Source organism: Schistocerca gregaria, chromosome 6 (genome assembly GCF_023897955.1).
Source record: "Schistocerca gregaria isolate iqSchGreg1 chromosome 6, iqSchGreg1.2, whole genome shotgun sequence".
Classification (NCBI taxonomy): Eukaryota; Metazoa; Arthropoda; class Insecta; order Orthoptera; family Acrididae; genus Schistocerca; species Schistocerca gregaria.
In genome coordinates, this window is record NC_064925.1 from 564,399,099 (window position 1) to 564,409,844 (window position 10,746).

The window sequence follows — 10,746 nt, forward strand, 5'->3', positions numbered from 1 at the left end:
CAAACCAGAGTCCCTAACCACTACTCATTATTCCTTACCTTATTCGTCGACACTTCTTCAATATTTCATCACAACAGATACTCATATAGCATCAGCTTACTGATCATAAACATACCGAAACAGCATAATACACATAGTCATTGTAATAATAACGTCATATCACCTCAGTCAAATTCTCAAAATCGTCGTAGTTTCCTCCAATAATTTCAAAACCTAGAAAAAATTATCTGCTCATGTCAAAAGCGTCATCTGCCTCAAACGTACTTTAAAAATCACGATCCCATACCAAATACATCATTCAAAGCTCTCATAGTACCACAATGGTTTCGAAAAAATACGAACATTTCACAAAGTACAGACAAAATACAATTTCATAAGTGTGAAGTTATCCAACTGTGTAATTACGTAAACATCTGTCACTGATGTAGTAAAATAAAAATGTTTGTCTCTCTCAGTTAAGTGATCAGATAGCTGTGTAATTCTGTGTTACAGAAATATGGTACCGATGTGTAAAGTAGTATAAGCAAATACCATATTAGCTAGGGCTCCTTGTGCTTGCCAAACACATGGTACACAAAGTAAGCGTGTACCCCCCCTGAGGATTAATACCCTCAGGTGTTACAGATAACAGCAATGGAATGAAATGTATCATGGAAAACCTTTGTAATTAAAAAATGTTGAAAAATAAATGGTTCAAGTACAAAATTAATCACTCAAATGCGTGTCATGTGGCGCTAAATGTGCGTCTTGTTGTAAGATAATTCTGTGGAAGTGTCGTAGTTATCGTCCTCTGTAAGCAAAGTTCTGCTGAAGTCAATGTACTTACCTTGTAATAAACGAAGTGAATTGCTTTGCGTATAGATATCTTAGTTATTACGCTTATTGCCGTGATGATGGAAGTGCTGTGCTGTAACGTATTGTTGTGCTACGGTAAAGGCTGTCTCATTGTAGCTATACCACAGAAGTTACTACTAAAACATGTTATACTTTCCAGAAGAATTCAGAAAAACTGTGCAGATATAAAACAGATACACCGCAAAAGCAACATTGTAAATTGTCACTCATTAGTAAAGTCGTGATAACATCGTTAGCTGTCAAATAAACCAAATACTAAGTCATCTTTAACGTCACAAAAACTACTTGAAATAAGGAATGTCTTTTCAAGTAAACCAAAATGTTGCATTAAAATCTCATAAGCAGTATATGTTCTAAGTATGTAAGCCATATAGTCGTTAGTAATCGTGCAACTATCAAGCAAGAATGTACACACACAGTAACACTGTGTCCTTTGTTCACTATCACAATGCAGTGGTAATTACTGTATGTTCCGTAGGTTCTAGACTGGATAGTTAACTTCAACACATTGTTGCATGATAACAGTATCAAAGAGTGACAGCGCATACTAGTAACGTGAACTGAAAAGTTGTATGGCAAAGACAAAGTTAAAAGGCAGATATCTTTCAATAAACGGTTTTACATGTGAAATGTGGTGTAAACCTTTACTCTTCCTAGCACGCAGAGATTCAACTTCAACGCAATTATCATGTGGTACACGTCGGTAAAGAATACTGGAATTTTTCTCAAGGTTGGCGTCTGTTATTTTTCTCTGAGCCAAACGGCGCACGCGGCTGCCTGCGGTGCGAGTCGTTGTCTGTCTCTTTGTTGGCGCGCGCCGTTATTGGGATTAGGAGACCTAACTTCTGCAAATTCATCTTGACGAGAAGGCCCTGCCCTGTTTGAAGCTCGCCAGTTCTGATGGAATTCAGGTCTGTCGTTTTGTCGGTAGTTTACATAGTTTCTTGTTTGTCGGTCATGTGGTGGATAATTTCTCCTGCCGGCCGCGGTGGTCTCGCGGTTCTAGGCACGCAGTCCGGAACCGTGCGACTGCTACGGTCGCAGGTTCGAATCCTGCCTCGGGCATGGATGTGTGTGATGTCCTTAGGTTAGTTAGGTTTAAGTAGTTCTAAGTTCTAGGGGACTAATGACCACAGCAGTTGAGTCCCATAGTGCTCAGAGCCATTTTTTTTTTGATAATTTCTCCCTGAATCGTAACTGCGCGCTGGACCGTTGCGTCTGAAGTTATTCTGTCTCCCTTGATAATAATTGTTTTTGTTCCCATATTGTCTGTTTCTATGGTTATCTCTGTCATATTCATTACTACGGAAATGCGACCTTTCTCTGTAACTATTATTACTCTGCCAGTGGTTGTCATATGGGTGGTGTCTGTTTTGGTCACGATTTGCGTTGTAAGAATAGACTTGTCGTGTCCAGTTATTGTTTCTGTCGTCACGGAATTGTGACGGATGTGACCTGTAGTGATTGTTTTCCTGTTTTCATATCCGGCTACGATCTGTGTCAATTTCTAATTCTTGTAAGAATCCCTGAAAAGTTTCAATGTCATCTTTGCAACGTCCTGCCAAAATAATATTTCTTAAATGTTCAGGCAATTTGATTAAGTAAATGCCGATGAGTTCTGAGGGGCTGTATGGGTTTGACAGGTACTGATTCTTGTGCAACAGGTTTTCAAAATATTTCGCAAGACTGGAAAATTCAGATTGTTCGAAATGTTTCGTCATTATGATGTCATGTTTTACTCGGTCTTGTGTAGCTTGAGACCAATACGCTGAGAGGAAGGCATGGTACAATTCTCCTTCACTGTGACAATCGTGAATGACTGATCGCATTCTTATAGCTGGTTCATTCTCCAAGTAGCCACACATAATTTCTAACCTGTGCTCCAATGACCAGTTGGGAGGAAAACAATGAGAGAATTGATGGAGCCATGCTTGTGGATGAATGCCGTTGCCAGAATTCTTAAATGTTTTGAATTTACGTGTAGTAATGAACAGCTTATAGTCAAAATCATTATGTCGGCGGGTCGCATGTCGGTCATTGTTACGTCGTTTCGGCGGTTCCATCTCAAAATTCGGTGTACCTTGCCAATTTCTCTTGTGTTATTATTTTGTGGCTGTTCCATATTCCCGCATTGGAGCGCGAGTGTCCTCTGAAATACGTAATTCTTGTATTACCTGTGTCAGCTGATCTTGTACTTCCCGGATTTCTCTTTGGTGTTGCGTATTAATTTGATTCTGATTTTGTTTGAATTTCCTAATTTGTTCGAACTCTTCTGTGTCATTAAAGACTACCGGTTTTGTGTCATTCAGATTATCATCTACCTTCGTAGATAAATTGTTTAGCTGATCCGAAAGTTCAACTACTTTCTCTGATAATGAACAGATTTCCTCCATGTGTCTTTGTGAAAGAATTTTCAGAGTACAATAGTTTGCAGTTCGTTTATGGTTGCTTCGTGATTCTGTAATGCATTTTCATGCCGCGAAAAAATAGTTTGCAAATGCTTACAAATTTGTGTTTTTACGTCATTACAGACTTTTTGACATTTCGATTCGATTTTATGTAATTCAGTAGTTAAATCTTCACGTGTTCGTTCAAACGTATGTTCCACTGAGTCTAACTTTTGAAGCTTTTGTTCCATTGCGTCTAACTTTTGAAGATTTTGTTCCATTGTGTCTAACGTTTGAAGCTTTTGCTGTGTTTGTCTCTGATTTTGTTCCATTGTGTCTAACTTTTGAAGCTTTTGTCCCATTTGTTGCATTAATTGTAATAACAATGCACTGGTGTCTGAAACATGTCCCTCAGTGCTATTCGGCAATGCATTTGAACCTGCAGTATTCGCAGTTTGAAAAGCAGAAAATGTGTCTTGACTTATTTGAGAAAACGGTGAGGACGCAAAACCTGAATCTACAGTATTTGCAAGATTGTGTCCTGTCATTTCGGATTCCTGAGGCGAGCTGTTGCCAACCGATCTATCGATAATGCTTCCCTGTTCACTAATTGGTTCACTGTCTACACCATTGTTTGCGACCCGCTCCATTTCCCTATGTACAATTACCAAATTACTACTTTGAACATTAGTTAATTCATTACTCGGTGGCGCTAACACACTGCTTTCGTCTTCACTGTCATTTCTAAGTTTTCTTTGGAGCCCAGTATTACGTTTTTCACACGCCATTATTGTCATATTTCACACGATAACACAGAAAAGCACAATATGAAGAGCAAAATAAGAGAACACATTAACGTAGTACTGAAAATAATATCTCGTTAATTGCAAGCGCAGCTGCGAAATACTTGCTGCAAACCTACATGCCACAACTGTTTTACTGTACAAAAATGAAAAGCTGCAACTACAAAGGAAATTATCTCTATAATTACGCGCTAGCAATAAACAAAAGCTACACTATTTACACAAACTACAAGAAAAAAATCATAAGATTCCAGTGAGGTATCTTCGGCTAAGGGTCGACATATGAAACGTCCCCTTTGAAAAATTGTGCATGACTGTGCTTAAACTGACACACAATATTTTTCTTAGCGCAACGCAATCTGACTTTCAGTAATCCCTACAAGAGAATGGCCCTGACTCAATTAACCTATACGTTTCACAAATCACTTACCTCACAAAAATCTTCGTTACTTGAACTACTGCAATACAGCGAGCGCCACTACTGCCGGCTAAATAAAAGATTCAAACTACGGAAGGCACTAACTACTGATAGGCATAGTTAGCAAATGAAAGATTCTGATAGAGAACAAACAATGTATTTACCTTACTAGTGTTCAAAAGTCATTATATATATAGCACTTCATGACATCCAGTCCTACAAATTTCAAAACTCCGCCATCTCTCTCCCCACATCCACCACTGCTGGCGGCTCACCTCCAACTGCCCAACTCTACGCTCCGGTAACAGCCAACTGTCCAATGCTACAATGGCGAGTATTACAAAAATGCCAACCACCCACAGACTGCACACAGCACAGCCAGTGGTTTTCATACAGAGGTGGTGTCATAACTGAGTTTGTATGGAAGCAGCCTACATACGCCATATAGAATTCATATACTTTCCATTGTGTGCCAGCCTAGTCCGCTGTAACTAGCTATGACGTCACGAATTTTGCGCAGTACCTCAAAAAGAAAGTAAATAATCTGAAAAGTTAATAGCATGTCAGGAGTGATGCTAAAATAATAATTTGTTAAGTTTCAGTTAGCAACTTTAACAGTTTTCGAAATTTGGACGTTTCACATAAAAATCATTGGCGCAACAGCAAGGAGCTAGAAACTTCAAAATTTATATTCAAATTCCTTTTTCATTGTAATTTAATGGAAACAGCATGCTGGATCTCACAAAGTAATATTTTGGTTGAAATTCATTATTTTCTGTTTTTGTGTCTCAAGAGTACGGAAGCAAGATAGATTAAGTAAGTGATTAGATAAAGCTAGGATGTTTAGATTTAGGTAGAATGGAGATACGCTATAATAGCAAAGGTCTGAGGAGTTTCAAAAAAGTAGCTATAAAACTATAGCTGTAGCGTCTCTCCAAAGGGCAAGTTCAGAGTGAAGTACAACTAAAATAATTATCTCGCCAAAAGTATTTAAACTAGCTACATTAGAAATTTATTACAGATACTTCCCTGTGTGCTGATAGCACAATTAAATTGAGATCTTCATTGGCCTTCAGCAAAGAAACCAATTAATTAATTAGTAACTTGTAGTGGTGTTCTGCTAGCCCCAGCGGCTAGTCAGGAAAGTGAATGTTGTAGGCTGCGCCTTCGGCTGTCCACACTGCTGCTATATAAATAAGAGCGTGGGAGCTAGAGTCAGCATTCTCCGGCGGTAATTCGCTTGAATACCGCCCTTCGATTGTGTTGTTGCGGTACCAATTGAAGCGATAGGTGTTACAGGTGCTAGCCAGCCAGCCAGCCAGCCCGCCCGTCGACGTGCATCAGTCCATCCAGCAGCGGTCCCTGCCAGCAGCGAGCAGCCAGCAGCCAGCAGGCAGCAGCCAGCAGACAGCAGCCAGCAGGCAGCAGCGAGCAGCCAGCAGCCAGCAGGCAGCAGCGAGCAGCCAGCAGCGAGCAGCCAGCAGCCCGCAGACAGCAGGCAGCAGCGAGCAGCCAGCAGCGAGCAGCCAGCAGCCAGCAGGCAGCAGCCAGCAGGCAGCAGCGAGCAGGCAGCAGCAAGCAGCCAGCAGCCAGCAGAGAGCAGTCAGCAGCCAGCAGACAGCAGGCAGCAGCGAGCAGCCAGCAGCCAGCAGCGAGCAGCCAGCAGGCAGCAGCCAGCAGCCAGCAGCCAGCAGCCAGCAGGCAGCAGCCAGCAGGCAGCAGCGAGCAGCCAGCAGCCAGCAGCGAGCAGCGAGCAGCCAGCAGCCAGCAGGCAGCAGGCAGCAGCCAGCAGGCAGCAGCGAGCAGTCAGCAGCCAGCAGCCAGCAGCGAGCAGCCAGCAGCGAGCAGCCAGCAGCCAGCAGCCAGCAGGCAGCAGCCAGCAGCCAGCAGCGAGCAGCCAGCAGCCAGCAGGCAGCAGGCAGCAACCAGCAGGCAGCAGCCAGCAGGCAGCAGCGAGCAGCCAGCAGCCAGCAGCGAGCAGCCAGCAGCGAGCAGCCAGCAGCCAGCAGACAGCAGGCAGCAGCGAGCAGCCAGCAGCCAGCAGGCAGCAGCGAGCAGCCAGCAGCCAGCAGGCAGCAGGCAGCAGCCAGCAGCCAGCAGGCAGCAGCCAGCAGGCGGCAGCGAGCAGCCAGCAGTCAGCAGGCAGCAGGCAGCAGCCAGCAGCCAGCAACCAGCAGCGAGCAGCCAGCAGCCAGCAGGCAGCAACCAGCAGGCAGCAGCGAGCAGCCAGCAGCCAGCAGACAGCAGCCAGCAGACAGCAGCCAGCAGACAGCAGGCAGCAGCGAGCAGCCAGCAGCCAGCAGGCAGCAGCGAGCAGCCAGCAGCCAGCAGGCAGCAGGCAGCAGCCAGCAGCCAGCAGGCAGCAGCCAGCAGGCAGCAGCGAGCAGCCAGCAGCCAGCAGGCAGCAGCCAGCAGCCAGCAGCCAGCAGCCAGCAGCGAGCAGCCAGCAGCCAGCAGGCAGCAACCAGCAGGCAGCAGCCAGCAGGCAGCAGTGAGCAGCCAGCAGCGAGCAGCCAGCAGCGAGCAGCCAGCAGCCAGCAGACAGCAGGCAGCAGCGAGCAGCCAGCAGCCAGCAGGCAGCAGCGAGCAGCCAGCAGCCAGCAGCCAGCAGGCAGCAGCCAGCAGCCAGCAGGCAGCAGCCAGCAGGCAGCAGCGAGCAGCCAGCAGCCAGCAGCGAGCAGCCAGCAGCGAGCAGCGAGCAGCCGGCAGGCAGCAGCGAGCAGCCAGCAGCCAGCAGCCAGCAGCCAGCAGCCAGCAGGCAGCAGCGAGCAGCCAGCAGCCAGCAGCGAGCAGCCAGCAGCGAGCAGCCAGCAGCCAGCAGGCAGCAGCGAGCAGCCAGCAGCCAGCAGGCAGCAGCCAGCAGGCAGCAGCCAGCAGGCAGCAGCCAGCAGCAGTCCCCGCCAGCACCGGTCCCTGCCAGCGCCGGTCCCCACCCACGCCGGTCCCCACCAGCCCTGGTCTCAGCCAGCAGCCAGCGGTGGTCCTAGCTGCCTCCAGCAGCAGCAGCAGCAGCAACGGAGGCGTCCGCACTGGCCAACCAGCTGGCTCGCCCCTACCGCTGGCGACAGCAGAGTGGGGCTTCAGCCCCAGTCTCCTTCGTCCTTCGTCATTCTCCGTCACCTTCTACTCTGTGTCTCTCGTCGCCCTGCCTGTCTCTCGTTTGTTTCCTAGTCTTGTCCTGTGTTTTTCCTCTCATCATAATGTCAAACCCCACCACCTCTTCTACAGCCACCACCACTGCCATCATCTGCACCTCCCCCTCAGCCGCTGCCACCTCTATCACATGGTGTGCCACATCCCCCCCCCTCAGTCCATCCCCCCACTTCTCACTCTCCCATCTCCCTCCCTATTTGTTGCCCCATCCCCAGCTCCTCCCTCCCATGCCTCCTCTGATCCCTTCCCTCCCTTCCCTCCCCCTGCTCCTTCCGTTTCTGCAGCCCCCACTAGGGTGGTTGCCCGGAGAGCTACAGCTCACGCTCAACTCTCCCATTCACCCTCGTCGTCATCATCTTCACCGTCGCCTTCGCCATCACCCTCACCTTCTCCGGCGCTGACTCCAGCACCGGGACCTGTCACTCCCCGCCACATTCCAGTCGTTCCCATCCCCCACACCTCCTCTGTCGCCGTCAAGCGCCCCAGTGGCACCCCTGCCTCCTCTACTCCCAAAAAGGCTCCTCCTCGTCCCCCTTCCCCAACTCATGATGCCATGGATGTCTCCCTGACTGCCCCCCCTCCTCCTCCTCCTCCTCCACCCCCTCCTACCGCTACCTCCTCTCCTGTCCTGATCCATCCTTTCTTGAAGCCCGGAACCTCACCCTCTTCCTTCACCAGAATTTTCCTGGTGCCCCCGTCTCCCTCCTCACTCCCCGCCGTGATTTGGTGCTCATCTCCTCCCCCAGCCCTACCCTCCACATGGACCTCCTTTCCCACATCTCTGTCATCCGCTTTGGCCCTAATGCCTCCTTCCCCGTCTCCCTCCCACCAACCCCAACCCCACGTCGCCCTCCGATCCTCACTGCCGTGATCACTCGGCTTAGTCCGGCGATCATGGAGGAGGAGGTGTTGGCGGAGCTCAAGGTGCATCCCCATCTGGAGGTGGATGCGTTTCGCCGCATACATAACTCTGCCGGCCGCACCCACCTTATGCGGGTCTTTTCCGAACACGCCCTCTCCATCGACCGTTTCCTGAAGGAGGGTGCCCTTCTCTTTCACCGCCGCTACACAGTTGACCCTTCCCCTCCTCAATCCCTCCGCTGCCAGAGGTGCTTGCGGTATAATGCGCACCCTACATCTGAGTGCCACGAGGCCCCCACCTGCCCGCACTGTAGGCAAACCCACTTTCTCAGGCAGTGCCCAAATCTCCATTCCCCTCCCTCCTGTAATACCTGTCACCTCCCTCACCCCAATTACTCCCAGAAATGTAAAGCCCGGCCCCCTCCTACCACTCCTAAGCTTACCGTTCCTGCCCGCCCTCTGGACGCCCCCACCCCTCCCGGCAATTCCCTTCGTCCACCCCCTACCGCTGAGGACATCATCAGATTCCTCACCATCGACCTTCAGAATGTTCATCCTTTTCAGCGACTCCAACAGCTATCCCTCACTATCCGTTCCGTTTTCCACCTGAAAATGAACGCCACCTACGCCAACAACCAGGCCCATTTCACCTTCTCCCACCTTGACACCCTTGTCTAAATCCCTGTCATGGCGCGACGGCAACGTATCCTTTTCAACAACATCCGCTCCCTTCCCACCAACAAGAATCTCTTCCCTTCACACCCTTGCCACCCACCGTATGGACGCCTTCCGCCTCAATGTAACCTTCCTCCAACCCCACCACACCATCCACACTTCGCCATACCTCCTTCACCGTTCTGATAATCCCCTGCCGATTGCTCGTGGTGGAGTTGCCATTGGTCACCACCGCCAGATCCCTGTTCGGCTCCAACCTCTCCTTCCTGACCTCACCGAACACCCGATCCTTAGTCTCTTCTTCCCCGGCCTTACCGTTACCTGCGCCACCATCTATGTCCGCCCTAACTCCCCTATTCCCTTCGACTTCCTCTCCCACGTCGGCCATACCTTCTCCTCCTAAGTGATCGCCACCGACCTCAACATCCACAGTTGTTCCGCCTCCCAGTTATGGTGGTGGCATTGGTTCCTCTCCTCCCTTCAAGGCGACCTCATCCCCATCCCCCAGCACACCTGTCCCGAATCCAGCTCCACTCCTGATGTTGTCCTTTCCTCCGCCAACCTCCTTGACTGCATAACGGTGGATGTCCTGGAGCCTATTGGTAGCGACCACATCCTCCTCACCGTTTCAGACGGTCGTCGCCCCCGCCCTGACCCTCGTCATGACCCTCCCCCTAAGTACATCCATGACTACTCTCGTGCCAACTGAAATGCCTACCGGGATACCCTCTCCACTCAGGTTGATAGCCACCCCTTCATCTACCGTCACCCTGACGATGTAACCCATGTCGCCTCCTTTCTCCAGCAGACCTTGTCTGAGGCCGTGGAGGCCCACGTCCCACAGGCCATCCTCCTCCTCCATGAATCCCACCGTCTCTACCGTGCCTTCCTCCACACGCGTGAGTCGGACACACTACGACACCACCGGCAACTCCAACGACACATTCATAATTTGCTCGCTGCCAAGAAACGCCGGGACTGGCGACAGACATGCACCCGTTTAAATGCTACCTTACCTATCAACTCGTCCAATTTCTGGTCAGCCTTCTATCACCTTACAGGAACTAAACCCTCCCCCTACTATCCTCTTCTCCATACTGATCACCCCTTCCCTGACACTCTTAGTAAGGCCAATCACTTTGCCTCCTACATGTCTGATGTCTTTTCCATCCCCTATGATCCCCAGTTCGATTACTACCTCTTCCCAGATGTCCCCGATCCAACTGACACCTCTGTCCCTCCCCTCGCACCTGGTTTCCAGTATTTGGACAACATTGCACACACGGAACTCAATGCCCCAATCACTACACAGGATCTCATTGCTACACTTTGCACAAAACGCAACATCGCTCCTGGTCACGATCCTGTCACTTATCGTCACGTTCGTGAAGCTCCTGCCTCTTTTCTCTCCACATTGGCCAGGCTCTACAATGTAGTCCTGTCCACCGGTTACTACCCCGACCTGTGGAAAACCTCCCGTATCCTGATGTTCCTTAAACCTGGCAAACCGCCGTCCGCCATCTGTTCCTACCGTCCCATCAGCCTTACCTCGGTCTTCAGCAAGGCCCTGGAATTTATCCTCACCCGCCGCATC

At 49.6% G+C, this 10,746-nt stretch overlaps 1 protein-coding gene across 1 annotated transcript in view; it reads left to right on the forward strand.

The window, feature by feature from the left end:
* Positions 1-7,286, forward strand: part of LOC126278941 (myristoylated alanine-rich C-kinase substrate-like) — a gene marked incomplete at its 3' end in the record, with an annotated part of 84,351 nt that extends 77,065 nt beyond the window's left edge. Inside the window, exons 2-4 of the mRNA XM_049979219.1 lie at positions 5,763-6,359; positions 6,445-7,199; positions 7,242-7,286. Coding sequence (XP_049835176.1) covers positions 5,763-6,359; positions 6,445-7,199; positions 7,242-7,286 — 1,397 coding nt within the window. The remainder of the gene's footprint in view (positions 1-5,762; positions 6,360-6,444; positions 7,200-7,241) is intronic.
* Positions 7,287-10,746: the final 3,460 nt, after the last annotated feature.